The following is a 20,768-nucleotide window of genomic DNA, read 5'->3' as shown; positions in this document are numbered from 1 at the left end:
GCTGGAGCCAGCAGCCTGTTAGCTTAGCTTAGCATCAAGGCTTGAAGCAGGGGAAGCCTTGCTCTGTCTAAATGCACGGACATCAAAGTGGCATCTGTTTGCTCATCTCACTCTCAGCAAGGAAGCAAGTAAGAGTGTTTATTTATAGAATTATTTATTCAGTTACAGAGTAGGAGAATTTGTGTTACCTTAGTGACGGATGTTTTTGAACTTTGAGGGATTTGTGAATGAAAGGCAAACACTTTTTGCAGAGTGTAACCACACAACTGAAGTGTATTTTGTCAAACGCATAATTCCACCAGATGGCACTCTGGTACAGTATTTGTCAAGCCTTGCTGTTTTCTCTTGTGGCTATACTGTACCTGTATACTTATAAACTGTGGTGAACTCACTACCCCAAAATCAGTGGGCACCTGTATGGATCAAGGAAGCTTCAGGTAAGACAAAACAAACAGGGACCACAGTTTAAAAATCACTCTAAATATCATAAAAATCTTATTGAGTTTCATCAGTGAGCCACAAAGCCACAAGTAGTTCTCCATACAAGTATCACGACGACCCCCCAAAACACACCGAATGACCACAGACATCATAAGAAAAGAAAACTAACTTCCAGTTTCCGTTTCCCTCTTCTACTTCTGTCAGAAAATACCTGTTTCCTCCAGGTCTCTTTATATATGACTGAGTTTTGTGCAACTGGTCAACTCATACTTCAACTACAAGCTGTTGCATCAGTATAAAAAATCGGTGATGAATTCCAGTTCCCAAAATAAAACTCTTAAATTGTGTTACTTTGGAGGTTTTACGCTGAAAAGTGATTTGCCTAATAAACTACCACTTTCCCTCTTTTCTTTTTCTTTTATTATTTTCATTCTTCTGGTATATTTATATTCACCTGCTTCATCCCTTTATTTTCCTTTAATTCTAATAGTTTGTCTTTGTGTCGCTCTCTAGTTTTATTTGTTATAATGTTATGTAATTTTTGGTGGATTTTCTTGGACAAAATGTCTTAAGAGCTACTATTATTTTGTGAAATGTGTTTAAAAGAAAATCCAATACTGTGCACAGGCAAAATGTAATCATTAAATTGTCAGTAATGTCATTATCAGTTCCACAATTCGACTCCAAATAAGTTAGGCTTCTCAAAAAAAATGACAGGGCTCTGAATCTAAATGTGTACATTTCATGGAAATCTCCTGTCACTCATAATGAGACTCCTTCAGATGAACAAATGATGGGAAAACCCTCTCCATGGACCTGGACCCCTATATATATGACAATAAGTGTACTATAAATCATGAATAGAGCTCACTTGAGGTCAATTCTTAAAGACATTCCTCAACAGAGGCCATGAACATCCTGATTGGTGAGTAGTAGTGAGGTAATGCTTGTGAAATGCTGCTTTCTATTCCCTGCTGATCATGTCCAGACACTGCAGAGACTCAGAGGAAGAGCCACAAGGACCCATTCAGCACAAACCTTTGGACTACTAATTAACTGGTATTACAGCAAAGTTCATTTCAAAGCATTTGGAGCAGTTTTAAGGAGTACATTTTATATTTATTAAGAGTTTATATCCGCTCAGACTGCCATTTTGGCTGTGTTTAAATGCTGTAGTTACTTTTGGCTCAGGGTTTCACATTACAGCGACTAATCTAAACTCATGCAGTCATTGAGCCTGAGGGGAGACGTGCCCGGTGCTGCAGCACAGAGGAGCTGCTGAGGAGACAGCCGAGCTTTGTTCTGCCCGTTGTCCTCCTCCTCTTCCTCACTCACGCACACACATTCTGTACTGGATGCACAAAAGCGGATCGTCTTCATACCCCTGCGGTGACATTTTGATTTCCTCCTCTTGCAGTCTTCGCCATTCCCTGCTACATGGCCACGTTCGCCCGCAGCGCACCTCTGCCGGAGAGGAGCGCACTTGTTGAGGATCCGCAATCTCAGGAGATGGTGCAGAGGAGCCGCGGCTTAACGGAAAAGATCCTGCACGCCATTCCCGACGCGCACAAATCTTGCATTCGCTCCGAGGTGAGAGGCAGTGGGTGGTGGCGCTTGTTCCGTTTGGATTGAATGTGTTTTAAAACAGCTGTGAGGCTGCTGCGGTAATTCTGCCCCATTGAGCGCAAAGAGAGGGACTTCTGCGTGACTAAGCCTGGCAGTGACGCTGTTACAGGTCTGACAGGCTGGATAATGACTTGCTAAATCATTAGATGCACAGCAATCGGCATTCATGTAATAAATAACTGAGATGGGTTGGAATTAGGTAGTATTATCAGTATAAGTACTACTTGTTGCCGGGGTGGGACCGGTATCACTAGCTGAGTTTAAGCAGTAATAAAACTGCTAAAAAAAAGAGCAAGCATCAAAATGAAACTGCTAAAAAGGGCCCGGCATCAGTGTCCAAAGTCTGTCAAACCCGGACATGCTTTCATGGCTTCTTCTCGGTACTTAATGCATTGCATTACATTCACTGAACACTGCAGGTTAGACAGTAGAAAGCCTGTAAACATCTTATAATATATGATGCATCACCCAGATGAAACTTAGTGAAACAGGTCAGATTAGTAGCGCAATGTTAATAACCCGTCATAAAACACAACACAGACATGCTTCACTGTGAGTACTTTGGACACTTAAAGTACATTTCGCAGTAGATTTTTCATCCGTGACTTTTATTTGTAATGGAGTATCTTGACATTGCGCTGCTTTTACTGAAGTACAGGAGTAATTCTGCAACCACAGCAAGAGCACTGAGGACATGCGTGCTTCCTGTTGCGTGCCAAGCTGCTGTCTGTCCCTAACATCGCCTAACTGTCTCTCCGCCACAGGCCCTGAAGCTCAATTCCTCTGAAAACGCAAAGCTTACGCTGATGGCCTCCACTATCGGCATCCCCTCCGCGCCTGTGCTCAGAGTCGTGTCAGAAAACTTCACTTTGGTAAGCATCTTCAAGGGGAATCATCCTGTGGACAACAAAAGGGTTTGAAAAAACAGAGGACATGATCAGTGTGCTGCTGTTCTGTCCAATCAGGAGACCTGTTTGAGACGCGTGTCTGAGGGTCTTCAGCTGCACCGCACCTTGCTGACCTCCGTGTCCCCTCGCCTGGAAAACAAAGACAGAGTGACAGAGCTGCTGGCCGACATCAGAGACCTCGGCATTCAGATCAATAAGGTGGGAGAATACCTCTAAATTTGTCTTTCGTGGCGGATCATCCTGACGTCGACGCACCGTTCATGATGTTGTTTTGTGTTTCCCGGCAGATTCTGAAAATGGTCCAAGGAGAGGCCGCGGTGCAGCCCACACCAGCCACCGTCGCCTTACATCTGCCGGGGGACTATGAGGTTCAGGTGGCAGCGCACCTGACTCTGGTGCAGCTCCAGTCCTTCGGGCAGGACGTGGTCCGCTGCCTCAGGAGTCTGGACCGGAGCAGTGAGGACACAAAGAGCTGACCAATAGACGCCGCACCCTGACTGCTTTTGGCTCATGTCCAAAACGTACCTTGACCGGCCATTTTTTATTATGGCATTTATTTATTTATCTGTTGAAAATTATTTATTATTTGCATCTATTTTTTTTATTTATATGTATTTATTTAATTGGAACGTCAAATATTTATTTAGGGAATTTATTTTTGATAGCAAAGCTTAATATCTCTCATTAGTCCTCCTTTTGCTGGCAACAGCAAGTGCTTCATTAAGCCTACATTACATAGCAATAATTGAAAATCAAACCATCCTCTAGTCTGACTAAAATAAACATGTATATTTACATTAAAGCCGCTCAAGAAATAAACTAATAACTCTATAGCAGGGTTTAATAAAAAAAAAATATATATGTGTAGCCAAGCAGGAAGTTGAGAACTCTATTAACACTCATTTTAGGAGGCTGGGGGCACCATTAAGGACTAATCAATGATTAAAATGATCTGCAAGATGTTTCAATGAAACTATTATTTTTGTATGAATCTGTCTTTGTATGATTAAAAAAAAAATGGATGTTTTCATTTTCTGTTCTTCCAATAAAGTAAACTTTTCTGAAAGGAGAACGGTTCCTTTTTGTCAACGGCCACACGCACACAGACGCCTCATCAATGAAATTATTTCTAAAATTCCAGTGAGGCTGATATGGCGATAGAGAAGTGCAACTAAAAGTGAAATAGAGGCTTCAGTATTTCTGCCACGCTGCCAGACAGATTTCCTTGAGGAAGTGTTGCAAGCGCTGATAACCACGAGCCTGTGTCATTCAGAGGATGGCCCGCCGTCCGTTGTACGTAGGGTCATGTGGCAACCTCGCTAGCATGTGACCATTCAACTGACTCATGGTTTGAGGTCACAGCTTTCTGATCTCATGTTACCGTAACTTCTAAAATGTGGTCAAATGTAACGGTTACATGGTCCTGATCGTATAATAAAGGAAACACACGCAGTAGAAACAGCCAATCTTCATTATGGGGTTTTTATTTTAAAACTTATTTACACATTTCTTCGAGTGAAAAACAATAGAAAAGCAGTGGTAACAGAGACATGGTTGTTTATTTTCCAGCAAAGACAATCCCTTTAAATGGACAATGCAGGCAGGTTCAGAGCTACTCTCAACAGATGATCAAACATTAAGCTGGGCTTCTTTAACCGTTGGCTCCACTTCACCCACTGAGACACTGGGCCAGCAGGGGGTCAGTCTGGTACCAAGGTTACATTTAAACCCGAAGCTTACAGGGCAGAGATAGCTTTGGCAGCCACTCTCCTCCCCAGCGGCAGAGTCAGGTCAGTGATGGCCAGGACAACTCGAGGTTTTGCCAAAGCAGGCAGCTTCACAAGCTCAGAAACCTGCAGGCACAAAAAGACGAATGACCGTCATTTTACAGCTTTAGTGCATCTGAGGAAATAGTTGAACAGGCATGGTGTTGCTCAAGGCACGGAGAAGTCTGGGCATGATTGTTTGGAGGGAAAGTTTAGACCTTTGCTCTGGTTTTCAGGGCATGTTGGTCCTTTTGCACGGGCAAAGCACCACCACAGTGACTCAACAACAAACACCCTTGACCCTTGATTGTCTTATCACTCTTCAACAAAGCGCTCCTGAAAAATGAGTTTACAACCAGCAGAACAAACTCTTCATTTAAGAAGAAATTCCAAACCCTTCCCAAAAACGCCTGATGCAACAGCCACTCATCTCCCTCCTTATCTCTCACCTGTCTGACCTCCCCTCCCAGCTCATAACTCACCATGGTGAAGGGCATGAACTGCAGGATGCTTCCACGACTTCCCTGCTCCAGGCACTCAACACACTCCTCGATGAAACTCTGCACAAACTGGGTGTGAGGTCCCGCCATCTTGGAGCCCACGATGGAGGAAATGAGGAGGAACAGGTTGGCTGAGGAGACGAGAACAGGCAGTCTGAATTGTCATGGTTGAAGTATTCCCACGTTCATATGTTTACGGAATTTCTCCTGAGGTAACTGGCAGTTATTGTGGGGGATTATAATGAGAATCTTTACCTCTCCAAAGAAATACTTATTTTAATCAAATGTTATCCAACACTTGTTTTGTCAGAGCAGAACTGGCAAACTGCCAGTAAACAGTGACTGCAGCACATTAAAAAGGTGGTTAAAAATGTGAATTAAATTTCAGAACCAGCTATTGAATAGTTACAATTTAGCCTCTGGGGGTTAACAGTGTTTCAGGGTTTCTGGGGTAGCTAACGGATATCTGGCTAAAGAATACCCAGACCAAGACTTCCCTGTCTGTGTGCTGTTCATTGTTAACAGTCTGATTAGCAACTTGCTTTTTTGTGCTGCACACAGGCTGATACCTGTATGCAACCAAAACCCTCTCCAATGTGATTGGTCAGTACTACTTGGAGCACAAACAGAAACCAGAACACTGCTGATACCAAAATCTAGTCTACTGGCTCACATTCTGTATCTGTTTATGGAGATTAAATACAATTATAAACCATTTCCATGTTGGGCAACAAATTGAGGGAAAGACCGAAATAAAGTGTCTCAGTAACGTGTTGGCCCACCAACAGCGGGCTCTATTCAGGAGTTTTCTGTCATTAGTCAGTCAGCTCTTACTCATAAAGGAGGTTGTAATGGAGGCATGCAGACTAAACAGATGTTGGTTCATGTCTCTGTGCAGCATGCAGGCAAAAAGACTCTCACCCAGGACTCTGTTGAGAGGGTCCCTCATGTTGACAGTGTGGAGCTGTGAAGCCGAGAGGGAACTGCTCATCGATCGGTCCCCTGTCAGAAAACACGTGATGTGAGAGAGAGAGGATTTGTTTTGTTTGGATTTTATTTTGCCATTTGAGAAAAAAAAACAAAACACAAACAAACAGAAGCTGCACAAGGAAGTTATCGGTCAAGTATTCTGTCAGTGGCTGACAAAATCTTGACTGAATTCAATTCAATATTCCTTTATTCGTCCCTCGAGGGGAAATTCCCTTTGCGCAAGCCGAAAGGGCTTCCTTCCATCGCAGTTTTACATAATCTTCTGTTCCTAAAATAACTCGTTAGACACATTTCAATTTCTTTTCAAAGCTGAATGGCTGATTTTATTATCCATATATTCAAATCCAAAGTCTATTTCCCACTACACCAAAAGCAAGGGCGACTGTGAATCAAACTCATCATTAAAGACTAAAAACAGTTATTTATAGCTACAGGTATAAATAGATTCAAACAGACAAACAGATTTAACCGTCAGCAGCATTTCATGAGGATGCTCAGTTTCTAAATGACTTGTCTTTTCAGTGGAATAAGTGAAGTTTACTTGACTTTGGGTTACAAGAAAAAAAACCTTCTTAGTTTCAGTCTCAATAACACCACACAAAATAGCTTGGGCATTTTTTCCTAAGTCATGCAACAAGCTGATCTGTGGTGGCCTTTCTGGGGATTTTTTTTATGTAGCTGTAGCTAAAAGTGAAAATTCCCAAAGTGGTTGGTATGAATGCTCACCACGTCAGTCAGGTCGAAAGCAGGGTTAAAAGAGTACTTTGGATCCGTAACAGATCATCTCAACTGCCCTCAAGAATCAATCTCCTTCCTGTTGTACAGCACTGAATTGTTCGAAGCAAAAACCTTGCAGTAAACTGCAGCGTTCAAGTCAGAACCTGTTTACAGGTAAGATGCTTGACACATAATTAAGGTTGAGACGGATCTGGTTTATGACAGCAAGTTTGCTTATGCTCCTCTGATTCAGTTAGAAGCACTTACAAGAAGCAACTTGCCGGTAGCAGGGTCTCAGAAAGTCCATTTGCTTTTGAACCCCATCTGGTATTTGCATAATCCCCATCAGACTGACAGACGAATGACAGAAAGGCCACAGGCTTCATAATTCAACCGTGTATTAAAAAGCTCACGTTAACAGACCGACCTGGACTGGAGAGTGCTACAGGCTCATCCTCGTTGGAGCTGAGCAGACGCATGAGTTTAGAGGGTTGAGTGTCATCCAAGGGAAAGAGGCTGTTGTAGTCCTGCAGCCATTAAAACACATGTTAGACTCAACTGTATTGGGAATCCTTAAAACAATAGTTAATGCTATTGTCTCTACCAATTACAAGAAATTAGATCACATTATTCACAAATTTCCACGTTAGTTTCTCACGCTGAAAATATCATTTTCATGAGTCACACGACACACAATCCTTATGACACATTACCTCAATATCTTCTCGCTGCCTTTTGCGCTGACGGGCTGAGAAGGGGCCTTTGTGGTGAGAGGAGTAAGAGCTGAGCGCGCACCACACACACAGCCTGAGGAGTCATCGGGAGAGTAAAGGTTATACCAGTTCCCAAAATGTCGAAAACGCTCAGCATCAAAGTATCGGGCTTCTCTTACTTGGCCAGTGCTCTTCCAGGTGGGTCGGCAAGGCTGTGCCAGTGGGCGGAGTCCGTGAGCAGGTCGGGCAGTATGGTGCCCAGCAGGGTGAGGGTGATCTGCTGAGTGTCCAGGCAGAAGATGCTGTAGAGTAACTCCACCACCCGATTGGCCCACTCCTGTCGAGTCTCCTTTAGCAGCTCCTGGAAAAAGACCCCACGCTCCAGTTACATGAGTAACTTGACTGACAGTTAAAATCTCTTTGCATGCACCTTTGATCATCTTAAAAAAAGCTTGCAGGGGGAATTTTGACCACTAGTGGTGTGATGGAGCAATGTTCTTGTTTTGGATGCGCACGATCATGCATGACTCATACAGTCTTGCAGATGGCTTCATGCTATTCCACTCGTTGGTGGCGTTGATGTGCAAAAAAATACAGTGTAAAGCCATGAAAAACGAAAACTGTTAGCTGGCTAGCAAATATAGCAAATATGGATATAAACTACATTCAAAAAACAAACTGGCATTGCACTCAATGCATTTTATGAGTCCAAAGAGCCACATGCAAAGCTTTTTGGTGGAAATCATGTGACCTGGACCAGGTTTGTTAACAACAGAACTGCACAGGGTACCTTTAAATAACCCTGTAAAAAGTCTGTCTGTTCGTGGCGTTTTACCCACATATACCAAAATCCAAAATATAAAACAATGAAGTCACAACTAGCCTCATTCCCTGAGCAGCAGACTGCTTCTAATACTGTAAAAATAAATTCCAGATCATCCCACATATGACATGACAGATGGTAAATCCCACAGTGACCTCTGTAGCATGGGTGTAAACCAGAGGAATCTAAAAATCTAAATATGGTCCCGAACATGTAGCATAATCTAATCTACCATAATCATTGTGTTGACCCACAATTGGTCAGAAATGGAACAGACCATGAATGCTTGTTGTAAATGGAACAACAATGAACAGCTGATTAACTGAAGTCAATAAACAGACAATTATTTGGTAACTACTTTGATTAGCGGTTAATCCTTTTGTTAATTTTGATGCTTCCAAGTTATGAAAATGTTTATTTGCTGCATTTCCTTATTATAATAAACTGAATTTCTCTGGGTTTTTGATGGTTAGTTGGACAAAGCAAGACTTTTGAAGACCTCATCTGAGGCTGGATTAAACTGTGACGGGCATTTTTCAGCTTTTTTTTTTTTAAACAAATAATCAAGAATATAACAGATCTTCAAGCTATCGGCACCTTTTCTTGGTCCTCCTACCTTCACCAAATTGTTAGTGAACCAGAAGACCCCTCCCATGTTGAGAAGACTCTCAAAGAGATGCAGCGCCCGGCTGTCCACCCAGCCTTTGCGCAGCACCGCCTGGAACTGCTTGCTGAGGGCCATGTGTATGGGGTCTTTAGCCGGCAGCAGGTTGCGGTAGGGGATCGGCTCCTGGCCCTCCACCGGGGGGCGCAGGGTGGCGGCCGTTTGTTGGAAGACATCAGCGCACATGTGCTCCATGATGGAACTCATGATGATCACGCTGGTGAGAGTGTGGAGGAGAGAGGACGTCATGAAGAGATGGGATAAATGAACCCAAATGATCATGGGCAGCTGTGAGTGCAAGCTGGTGTGTGTTTCACTCGTGTGTACCGTTCATTGTAAAACTGCAGAGTGTTCTCCCCATACAGCGGGGTTACAAGCTGCCGGATCATAGTCTGGGGCTTCTCCCTCTCGTCCCTCCCCAGCATCCTGACGTGGGCCACCAGCCAGGCCACAGCACAGATTGCCATGCTGCACACCTTTCCCTTGATGTTGTCAGTGATCTTCTACACTCAGATAAGGATGACAGCATCGAGAAAAGAGGAAGGGAGGCGGATTCTGGTTAAAACTACGTTCTTTCACAGCGCGCGATGCCAAAACTTGAATGGAAAAGGAGAAGAAAATGAGAAGTCGGCTAGATCTTTAGAACTCTGGGACGTCACTGCTGTTGCAAGTTCTTAACACATTGCTATTCGTCAGCTTCCACAGAATACGTCATGCTCACTTGAGAAATGAGTCAACAACAAAAGCAGGAAAGAGCGAATTCTCAACATGCAATGGTTAGGGAGGTTGCCTGAGTATCATATGAGCTGAATTTCAGGAAATCTCACAAGAATATTTTCCAGTCACAGGAAGGGAAATAAAAAAAAAAGTAAGAACATTAAAGTTGGACAGACCTGCACCGCCTCCACAGAAAGAACACCATTCTCCCACGCATTCAGAACTTCCAGGATGGCTGCAGGAGTGCTGAGGCAGATTTCATGCCATTTCACCTGACTGTCACAACAAAGAAATGTCAGAGGAAGTTCCATTTTTAAAGCATTGCTGGGTTTTATTAAGAAATTATCTTTACATCAGAGTAACTGAAACGAAAATAAAAATGAAACACTGAATGTGCAAGTCATCGCTGTGGTGGATGAATCTGTCCAGAATCTCAGCTGGCAACGTTTAAAGTTTCAAAGCAGCTCTTTAATTGGTGATTAGTCTGAAACTTACACTAGTTTCATCTCTGAGGAGTTGTTCAGCAGGGTGACCAGGCTCTCCACTTTGCCAGGCTCTGGTCTGAAGCACGGGTGGTCTGGGTTCAGAGTCTTGCCCTCCTCAGGCATACATGTCTGCAGCCATGTCTCAAAGAAGGGTGTCTCCCCTGAGGGGCTGGGGTCTGACAGGATCACCTGGAAAGGAGAGACAGGGGCAGCCATGTAGACAGATCGAATCGACGTACAAGCAGAGGTGCTGCAGAGAATGCTGGGCCTCTACTGCACAGCGCTCTCTGGACATCTTGTGGCCTTACGCTGAAAGAGCAGACTGACTTGCAGTAAAGTCCGCGCAGGACACTCAACCCTTGAACGTCATTATACCTTTTCCTGACGAGCTTGAATTGCCGTGAACTAACCTCAGAGCCATATGTCTGCACCACATGGCAGAGCATGAGGAAGGAGATGTCGAAGAGCAGGGCTCGTACTGACGCCGACTTGGCTGAGGGACAGGAGGGAAAAAGCTTCAACGTTAGTATCTCATCTAATGAATACCACGTCAGTGCAGACAGAAATTCCCACATTGGAACATGCCACTCTTGAATTTGAACTCACATCCTTCGCCGCTTATGTGCTTGGGAAACTCATTGAGCCTAGAAAAAAAAACAAAAGAAAAGCACATTACAAGATATGAAACATGTTAAAAATTCACTTCCTAGACTGACTGGAGTTTCCAACTGGGTAAACACAGCAACATTAACAGTCTGCCACCCTTTAAAGCATGCTTGTAAACGAACATGCAAGTCATTCCATGAGTGATGATCCTGGTGACTGAGGGGACCATTTGTCTTAACTTGCAACTCTACTTCGCATTTACTCACTTAATGAACTTCCGGGCAAAGGATTTGAGTTTCCCAGTGGCTGCTGCTGCTGCCAAGAGCAGATCAAGGCTCTTTCCGGACAACATGTGTCCCAGGACCCCCAAAAGGCCCTCCGGGGACTTGGAGTGGTCCGCATCTACCGTCTAATGAATGAGAAAGGAAGAGTTGTGTTCTTCTTTATATAAAAGTGTACTCTACTTAGTACATCAACACCGCCATACACTGAGAATGTCCTGTCCAGCTTAGATCAGGTTATGGTGCTCTACCTTGAGAATATTGGTGACAGTGGGCTCTGCTCTCAGGATGAGGCCTGGGTTAGGCTGGATGTTAGCATTTTCAGCTGTCTTTAGCCTTGGGGCGAACTCCCTGTCCTCAGTCCTGAATCAAATTTGCAGGAGGAGAGGGACGGGAAGGAAGGGGCAGAGGAGAGGCAAGAGACGGGGCGGAGGGGTTTGGGGGATACGGTGTACTGTGTGAATACGGTGAACAAAATTCCATCTGTGATCATTTCAGTTCAGAAAATATAGAAGACGATATAGAAGAAAATCAGTGTGAGATAGGAGCCCGTACCGTTTTGAAGTGAGGCAGGTTGTGTTCGAGTCTGACAGCAGGCCGAGCTTATTACACTCCTGTAAGAGCATGCCGAGGCAGTCACAACTGCGTGGAGAAGCACGAGAGAAACGATAAGCGTCACAGTGTTGGCTTACCGAGCATTTGGCTGGATTTCTTTTGTAAAATGTCTTCAAATGAGATTTCAGGCCGTGAAGATGGTTGGAGCAAGATTTCAGAGCACTTACTTGCATCTCTGATCTGCTTTGTCCAGTAGCGGTGTGAGCTTGAGTAAGTACTGAAATGCAACATTCACATCCTCCATGAAGTCCTGGAAAATACATTTGCCATGTTTAAAGGTGACAGTGAAGGTTCATCACATTACATTTTAAACATGGTTGCTTTTTAAGATCATGGCTGCTTTACAGCAGTGAATGCTCATGATTAAATGTGTTCATTTGGTAGAGAAACGTGAGTGGCTCAATTGTTTTACCTGTCCTTTGTCACCCAGAGGATACTTCTTTAGTCGGAGCAGAACTTGAGGGATCTAGCATAAAGAAACAAATTCTTCGGTTGAGTTGCATGTTGCATAGATGTCACAACGCTCATGCATTCGGTCACTGGTGGACATAGCTCACAGAGAATCCAATGTAAATCATTTAACCTGGTTTCAACTAAATTGATTTGTGCACGCAAAAGCAGACAAAAGTCAATCAAGGCGAATGATGAGACAAGCCTTTATTGAACCCCAGGAGGGACAATCGGTGGTTGTCCAGAAGCTGTGACAGAAATAAGCACAGATAAACAACCTAAAAAATAAATATAGACAAAGATATGTAAAACTGGCAAAATGTGACTAAATGGTCACAGTCTGGAGCCCTGCTGTGGGATATAAGGGTAGTATGTGATGAATGTAGTGATATAGTATATAATTCAGAGTACAGTATAATATCGTGTAATATGTAATAAATAATAAAGATAGCATAATACATAACAAAGTACATAAATCAGAGGTCAAGTGACTGGGATGGATAGTCTGTAGGCGTAATGAGAGTTGACTTAAGTGTGTAAAATGGAAATAATATCCAAACTTAAAAGAGAAAATAAACTAATCAAGTTCAAACTTCCTGCAATCGGCTGGCGACCGGTTCAGGGTGTACCCCGCCTCTCGCCCATTGTAGCTGGGATAGGCTCCAGTCCCCCGCAACCCCGAAAGGGATAGGCGGTATAGATAATGGATGGATGGATGGAAGTTCAAACTTCGCTCAAAACACCATCAGTAACTTTTGACATTAATTTAAAATGAAAAGGACAACAAACACTTGAGACAAAAAAAGGACAGACAAAGAAACCTCATCTCTGAAATGGATCTTACTTTGAGGAAGGTGAAGGCGGTCCATTTGAGCTCCTCTGTGCCCTCTGGTGACTCAATGAGGCCAGTGAAGCAGGCCTTCCAGATCTCCAGGACAAAAAGAGGAGCCGGGATCCGCTGAGGAGGACAAACAATTTGAGAAGTCTGCTGCTAAAAAAACAAAAAAAATTCACTTAACAGCAATTCCAGTTTGTTACAGTTCAATTCTACCGGTCATGGCTGCATTTTATTGGGTTATGTTTTATGTTTATTGTTTATACATGTTCAGAAATCTGTGTTTTATTTTGAAAAATGACTGGGTTCTCTGTGCTGCTCCTGTGTCTGACTTCCTCTCTGGTTCAATCTGCTCTGTGCAGCTTGAAGCAGCTTCTGTCGGTGGCATGGTGGAACGGTGGTAACGCTGTCGCCTCACAGCTAGAAGGTCCCGGGTTTCGGGGGTGGGCGCTGGTGGCGTGTCCTCCACCATGCCTTCGGTGCCTGCTGCTTGACGAAAAGGGCCTTTCTGTGTGGAGCTTGCATGTTCTCCCCGTGTTCACCTGGGGTATCCTCCTTAAATATACCCCCACTAAAAACATGCAAGAAGATCACCACCTGACCAATGGTGACGAAAGAGATTGGGTCCCCAGGCGCCGGTCAGATGGCAGCCCACCACTCCTGTTCTGCCGTGGAGGAAGGTGACCAGGATGGGATAAAGGCAGAGGACAAATTTCGCCAAAATCTGCATGGCGTGTGTGTGATGTAGTTGTTGTGTGACTAATAAAGGGGACTGTCCCTCCAATTCTTCTTCTTCTTCTCCCCGTCAAAAATAGACGAGGCCTCAGAGAAGAGCAGAGAGCTGCTTCTGGGATGTGTCTGAAACATGCTGCGGCGCCTCTGGTAGAATCATAGGCATCGCCTGGAATTTTTATCTGCCACCAGGCATGGTACTTTAAAGCAGACTTAACATAACATTTCTCTGCAATGAAATGCTCACCTGCATTCTCTTGATCATCATCAGCTGCTCCACCAGTGGCTGTGTCTCCCCTGTCAGATTCATGGTCCCTTCCAGCATGATGAAGGCGTGGACGGACGGGAAGGCGGCATGGAGCAGAGGGTCACACTGCACAGACAGCATCAGGGGGATACTGAGAAAAGAGTGAAGAGTTAGTGTCACGCCAAAGTTAAACAGCTCTGTGTATTCAAGATTTAAGAATGAGGTGGGAATCTTCACCCTTTCACGAGTGACAAGCTCTCCTCTAACTTAGTTCTCAGCGTCTGGTTCGGTACACTGCCGAGGCCGTCCGTCACTTTCAGCATTGACTGCTCCACATTGCTCCAGGAGCCTGTGGAGGAATAGCAGCAGAAACACTATAAGATATTTGGCTCATTACAATCACGCACAATAAGATTTTAGTGAAACCGATTTTTTTTTTTTTCAGACAATCACTGATGACTCTCATCACTGTCACTGTCAATTGTCATTTAGGTTTATGGGTTGTTTTCATGTAGCTTTGGAAGGGCAGAACCACGATCATATTAAAAGCAAAATATAATGTTTGCCCTTCTGCATTATGCGCAATCTTATGTAAACACATGCACACAGAATATTGTAACACCTTGTTCCTCCAGCCGAGCGATGTGGACCAGGGCTCTGTTCTTGGTGCTGTTCATCAGAGTGTGAAGCCTCTCCTGGCAAGCTCTCAGACTGGCCTCTGTGCTGGTTGCTGGACCCAGTTCTCTAAGCCTCTCACAGTACCAGGCACAGCCCTGCAGCAGCCACACTACCACTCCCAACAGAGCCCGGCACAGCCCGATGCATTCTTCTGCTTTCCCGTGACAGCTTTAGAGTCAGAGATGAGAAGCAGCGAGTCAGAGGTATTTTAAATGAGAAGAAACAAATTTTTTTCCAAAACCAAATTCACATTTTAGAAATCAAATGTGTAGGCACGCTGTAAAAAAAGTCAATCATTAGGCTGACATAATAAAGATGCCATGCCCAAAGACCCTGAGCTGTGCATTAGGAGTCATTACAGACAAATATCCTTTATCCTTACAGCACACAAGGCATATAAAACGAACATTATCATTGATGCCATTATGTGTGAGACTTGTTAGGGTGGAAAAATATATAATACTGGTTGAGCAGGACAATACTGTCATGGATAATTCTGCATACCTGAGGCGATGGCAAAACATGTCCATTATCTCCAACAGTGATTTGACACACAGCTCCCGGGAAAAATCCTCAAACTATCAAAGAAGAGACATAATCATGAAAACTTCTTATATTTTATAGTAAAATGCATGATACCATAATTTCCATCAAGCAGTAATTACCTTGCTGATGGCTGTAAGCACACTGGAATAAGACACCATCTACAGAGAGATGATAACGTTTACAACTTGCAAATTAACATAAACACAGTTTGACACACTGCTCATTTTTCATCTGCACCGCTTTTTCTCTCACCTGGGAACTTATAGCATATTTCAGGTACGACAAAATAAGGGGGTTAGGAGAGGGGCCAATCATCGCCTGCTCCATCAGGGCCTCTGGAATACGCAAACAGCAATTAAAGCCACAACAGAAATAACAATAAAATAACTGGTGTAAAATAAAAATAATTAGCAGGATGCCTGGGGACCTTTACTATCTTTACTCTAACCTGCAAGGTTAAGGTAGTCCCATGTCGCTCCCTTTGGAAAGTTTTTCTTGATGTTAATGGCCCACTGGTAGTCACTCCAGCGTTCCTTCCATGCCTGTAGAATGGCTTGCTTCAGATTGACCACCTTCATCCTGGTAGCAACGACCGCACAGTTGTCAAAGTAAAAGCGATTTCCAAGACACAGCCATTAAAGCAACGCTATTTCGTAGTGGGATACCACTCAGTCTGGCTTACTTCAGCAACGTTGTTCATCATTTGCCTAGCTGACGTTAGCCGTTAGCTGCCGATGCCATTCATTATCTAATTGATTAAGGTAAAGTTGTTTTGCTGGATGCAAAAACACAAGAATATCACAATAAATGGGGGAACCCGAGCCACATTACCCTACAACTGAATGTGATGCTTACCTGACTTTTAAAGGTTTTCAAAACCTAAAAGATACTTGTTTGTAGCTCCTCCGCTTCATAATACAATAGACGCCATTTTTGATGTTAAAGACATAAGCGTTCATTGGTCACTCTCGTGACGTCTCAGTATTCTTTCCGCGGATTGGTTAAAACGGGACCAACTGCTCAACACTGAACGGCAAGAGTACTTACCGAAGTCACAAGATGTCGCACTTTTCAAGTTTAAGAATGAACGCTCACTACTGCCTGACAAAGTCGGGGAAAGGTAAGCCAAAACTGAACCCTGCATAAAAATCAGTGGCTGAAAACAAAACGCCAAATTTACCAACTGGAGAATACTTATGAATTACCTATTGTGAGCCAAACACGTCTCCAAGCCCATGTATCATTAGTTCATTCAATTCGGAAAACCTTTCAGTTTTTGTAGGCTAAAAAAGGGGAAATGTCTGTGTGTTTTGTAGTGTTGAAAGTGGTAAACTGATAAAGACGTAAAAAAGTCAAATTGTTGTTTTCTGTTATCTTGTTTCGTGCTAAGTTGCGGAAAAAGTGCCGTTAATTAGACATCCATGTTCATCAGTGATGAAAGATGGACATTAGCTTGTTAGGGACGTAAGAGTGACCAAGTGCACATAGCCTAAAAGGCGTTTCCTCCGAGCTCTGCCTGTAACAAACCACACCAGTGAAAGCTTTTCTCCTCACTGATGTGCTTTTTAGGCAGTAATCCTGTGATACACTGTGGAAGCATAAGATGAGACAATACCGCTCTTGTTCCAATAATTGGCTCTTTGATTTGACATATTTTCGTCGAACAGCGACATCCTGCGGTCACGGTGGTCAAAGCATCTTGATCAGTGAATTTTGCCTTAAAGGTAACAAATGTATGTCTTTGTGAGATGTCTTTCCAAAACTGAACAAAATCCCAGGACTGGCCAATCAAGCAGCAGTATGATCACATACAGATCCACACTAGAAGGGATTATGTAAATTACACAAGGTAATAGTTGTCTGTATTATTGTCAGAAAGTCAGAAATCCACAAATCTGAAAAGAAATTCAATAACAATAATCACTAAGTCTTATATCAAGTCTTACTGTCAGATTAATAATGATGAGTTATTTCAAAATTCAAATAAAATGGTTTCTTTTTCATTTTGACCGATTATCTTTTCCTCAGCATACAGTGTAATGATTGTTGGCTTATGTAACCACGCCATTCAGTTGTGTGATTCACTGCTTCACTACAGTTTCATCTTTTTTTGTGTGTCAGTTCAATTCTTTTCAGCAGGGTTTTTTTTTTTTGTCTATTATGTCACACCTTAGAAATGGAAAGAAAAGAATATTTTTTGTTAAAACATCCAAAATCCCAGCCATACCAGACAGCCGGTTAGAATTGAATGCATGAGAGCCAGCCCAGTGCAAAGTTTGGGACTGGTATCTTTTATTGAGAGGTTAAAAACATAATTACTGTAAAAACAACTTGTTTTTCACCACAGAACCTCGACAAATCACATTTGGTTTAAAGCAGTATTTTTTTTTCTAAGTACTAAGTTTTTCTACCTGTCTCCTTTCTAGTTTTACACTCAGTTCTTCATCATGTTAAAAGGGATACTGTTCTCCATATCAAAAACCACCCAACTACCTCTTCGAGTGAAGGTCCTGCATTGAGTCTGCGCTAACAAAGGCCCTCATTCTGCCTGACACTGGAGACGCTGTCCTGGCTAAAGTGATGTCTGTGTCCTGGGACAGAGCGATGCCAGCCAGCAGGAGATGATCCATGCATTCTGGCATAGTCCAGGTAGGCTAAGGACTGAGGGGTGATGAGGGTGTGAGGTGTGTGTGTGTGCGGAGGGGTATTTGGGGGGAAGTATCCTCTCCTTGTTGCTTTCCCCTGAGTGCTGCATTCATGAAGGGTGCTGACAGATTTGAGTCTACCCCTGGGGAGACTGGAGAGACTGGAGTTGCAGCTCTGTGTCTGTTCTCATGACTTCACTGCTGGGACAGACCCAGTTTTGCTCACTCTTTTTATTCTCTTCAGTTCAGTGTGATTTGCTTAAGTTTGAAACTATCGGCTGCAGCTTATCCCAACACAATGGAGCTCACTGACATTTAAGTTGTGGTCCTCAAAGCCCTCTAAAATCAGCTAGTAGTATTATTTTGACAGAGATGTTTATCAGTGTCTCAAATGTAATTTTATAGGTGCTTTGTGCACCACAAAATACCTCTGGGCTCCAGCAAACAACACCGAAACTATGTGGATTATATTTATCGTGTTTTTGTGCAAATTCTTTATCAAATCCATTAGGGGAAATTGATCTTGAACCCATGTATGGTTTGCACAGACAGGCAGAAGAGGATCATCTTTATGAAATAATAAAAGTAAATAGAACTAATATTTCATGGCTTGTGCCTCTTAGCTGTTGTAGAGCTGCACATCTGTTACAAAAGGTCTATTCTACTCTTTCTACAGTACATAAATTGCTCTGTCTTTCTCTATTCCTGTAAAACACACCAAGGGCCTTTGGGCACACATAGGTAATTACCAAGGGTTGAGAGCCAGGAAATGAGAGTGCCCCCTTCATATCCCCTCAGGTTGTCCATTCAGGTTGCTCCATGAATCAGGATAGACTAGAGGCACCTACTGTAACCGAGAGAAGATAAGGCACATAATGTGTCGCCATTTTTTAATGCCGCACACGGACCCTTTCTCAGGTCAGAGCGTCAGCGAGGTTGTTGTAACTGATGGAGCAGCTGATGATTAGGAAGATATAGATGAACGGTTGGTCAGGAAATCGAACGTTAAAGCTGAAGTGAGCAACTTTTGCTGCCTTCAAATGGGGTTCGTGTTTACCGTGTTAATGAGAGGAGTCCATAGGAAGGCCCCCGTCTTGTGTTATTCATGAACTTGGAAGTAGAAGTTTTCTGAAGGCTCTGTGTTCATGAGTTGTGATGTTTTTGCTGACATTTTCAGAAATGGTGGAGGCCATGGAAGATCATTTTTTGTGGGTGGTGAATTAAAGTATTGTAATTTTAGTTGTATAGAGCTTTCTTCATTATTTATTATGCCTGTGCTTTTCCTGCATTATATTACCTGCTTGCTAGCTTACTAAATTGTTTGCCTCTGTGGCTTCTAGGCGGCGACAGTGACATCCATGTTGTCTTTGCCTTGCAGTGGTGTTGTCACAACTCAGCCACTTGAACGCATGCTGGGTGTGTTGGACCTTTAATTGTTTGACTCTGGTGTTTTTTTTTAGATAACCCAGCAGCCTACTTAGCTCGTACTTAGGCAAACATTGGCTCACTAGAACATCTCTCAAATTGAGTCATCAGCACTTTGGATGTGGTTTTAGCTGTGTCATTTGTAATTTACTGATTCTCATCAGCAGCCTGAGACAGTTAGTCAGTAACAGTTCTAGATAGGCAAGAGCAACAGGCCCTTTTCACAGCCGACATTTTGGCTTGTCATAGCCAAAAAAGCATGTGTTACTAGTACTGAATTGTCCCAGTGAGCCACGACGCGCGACAGTGAACCAGCATGCACAATACAAGGGCCGTGAAACTGAAGCAGCTACATGGAATGCAGCCTTCATTCACTTATTAATTATACCTTCCTCCTGTAAGATGTCTTCTTTAAAAAAGGCCTGTACCTAAACGATCGAAAGCATGATGTCATCAACCCATGATACCCCTCTGTCTCTTAAAATCCTGTGCACATTTGTACTCTTTTGATGTGTACTTGGGCACTGTTGAGAGCTAATAGACAACATCAGTGGGCTCTTGGCTTATTATGTAAGACGGCGAGCGTAGGTAGCTGGACAGGGTTTGTTGTGTCTCTTCCATTTGGGCAGCAGACTACAAAACATGTCTCAGTCATTGGATACGTTCCCATCACACTTGAGGACCCCAGAAGGATCAGTTTGTACTCTCTGTCAACTCAGCAGTGTTTTCATTTGGTTTCATTTTCAGTTTTCTAACTCAGGCCTCTGTGTTGGCAATCAGTCTGTTTCGAAAAACACATCTGCACTGAACAAGTCTGTGTCTCTCTATGGAGTAATTTAATTTATACTTCTCCTAATACAGTGAGATATATTACACACCTCATGCATTTATTCTGGATTCTCTTAATACTATCGTGCGAGAAGTTTTTGTGTTTGCTATAGTGACCTATGAAAAATATTTCACTTTGCTCTTACAGTGTGTAAGATTTCAAAATTACACACTGCAGTGCTGTGGCGTGTGCCTTCGCTCCCTGCTCGAAAAAAGGGGCCTTTCTATGTGTGTTTGAATGTTCTCCCCCTGTTCACCTGGGGTATCCTCCATAAAAAGACCCCACTAAAAACATGCAGCCGAAAGTAACTGGGTCCCCGGGCTGGCAGCCCACCGCTCCTGGTCTGCTGCTCCTGGTCTGCCATGGAGGAGGGACCCTCCAGGATGGGCAAATACGGAGAAATAATTTCACTAAGCATGGCCTGTGTGCAGTCGTGTGTGCAGCATGCGTAGCAATTGATAAACTCAAGGCAGAAAAGGCATAATAACATTAACCTCAGACCTCCACTGTCTGTGCTTGAGTGATACTA

The 20,768-nt window shown here is 43.4% G+C and overlaps 2 protein-coding genes across 4 annotated transcripts; one reads left to right on the top strand and one right to left on the bottom strand.

The window, feature by feature from the left end:
- Positions 1 to 1,307: 1,307 nt before the first annotated feature.
- On the top strand, positions 1,308 to 4,043 carry csf3a (colony stimulating factor 3 (granulocyte) a). Of its 2 annotated transcripts, none has more exons than XM_070990755.1 (5): positions 1,308 to 1,366; positions 1,859 to 2,031; positions 2,832 to 2,939; positions 3,033 to 3,173; positions 3,263 to 4,043. In XM_070990755.1, the coding sequence occupies exons 1-5, from the start codon at positions 1,351 to 1,353 to the stop codon at positions 3,449 to 3,451; spliced, it is 627 nt and encodes a 208-aa protein (XP_070846856.1). In that variant the 5' UTR covers positions 1,308 to 1,350; the 3' UTR covers positions 3,452 to 4,043. The 2 variants fall into 2 exon arrangements, with proteins under 2 accessions (XP_070846856.1, XP_070846857.1); XM_070990756.1 differs by lacking the exon at positions 1,308 to 1,366 and adding an exon at positions 1,427 to 1,500.
- Positions 4,044 to 4,427: 384 nt separating this feature from the next.
- med24 (mediator complex subunit 24) lies at positions 4,428 to 16,289 on the bottom strand. 2 transcript variants are annotated; one of them, XM_070990952.1, is made up of 26 exons: positions 16,196 to 16,281; positions 15,789 to 15,919; positions 15,593 to 15,675; positions 15,460 to 15,498; positions 15,299 to 15,372; positions 14,739 to 14,962; positions 14,354 to 14,465; positions 14,117 to 14,267; positions 13,147 to 13,260; positions 12,265 to 12,318; positions 12,020 to 12,102; positions 11,793 to 11,879; positions 11,489 to 11,588; positions 11,223 to 11,365; positions 10,957 to 10,994; positions 10,761 to 10,843; positions 10,361 to 10,539; positions 10,042 to 10,141; positions 9,476 to 9,651; positions 9,101 to 9,365; positions 7,841 to 8,022; positions 7,662 to 7,755; positions 7,376 to 7,475; positions 6,163 to 6,243; positions 5,224 to 5,372; positions 4,428 to 4,828 (listed from the first exon to the last, which is right to left on the bottom strand). In XM_070990952.1, exons 2-26 carry the CDS (start codon positions 15,916 to 15,918, stop codon positions 4,712 to 4,714), a joined length of 2,958 nt encoding a protein of 985 aa, XP_070847053.1. In that variant the 5' UTR covers position 15,919; positions 16,196 to 16,281; the 3' UTR covers positions 4,428 to 4,711. The 2 variants fall into 2 exon arrangements, with proteins under 2 accessions (XP_070847053.1, XP_070847052.1); XM_070990951.1 differs by having other exon boundaries at positions 4,446 to 4,828; positions 11,489 to 11,600; positions 16,196 to 16,289.
- Positions 16,290 to 20,768: the final 4,479 nt, after the last annotated feature.

This window comes from Chaetodon trifascialis, chromosome 21 (genome assembly GCF_039877785.1).
Source record: "Chaetodon trifascialis isolate fChaTrf1 chromosome 21, fChaTrf1.hap1, whole genome shotgun sequence".
Classification (NCBI taxonomy): domain Eukaryota; kingdom Metazoa; phylum Chordata; class Actinopteri; order Chaetodontiformes; family Chaetodontidae; genus Chaetodon; species Chaetodon trifascialis.
This window is presented reverse-complemented; position numbering and strand designations above follow the sequence as displayed.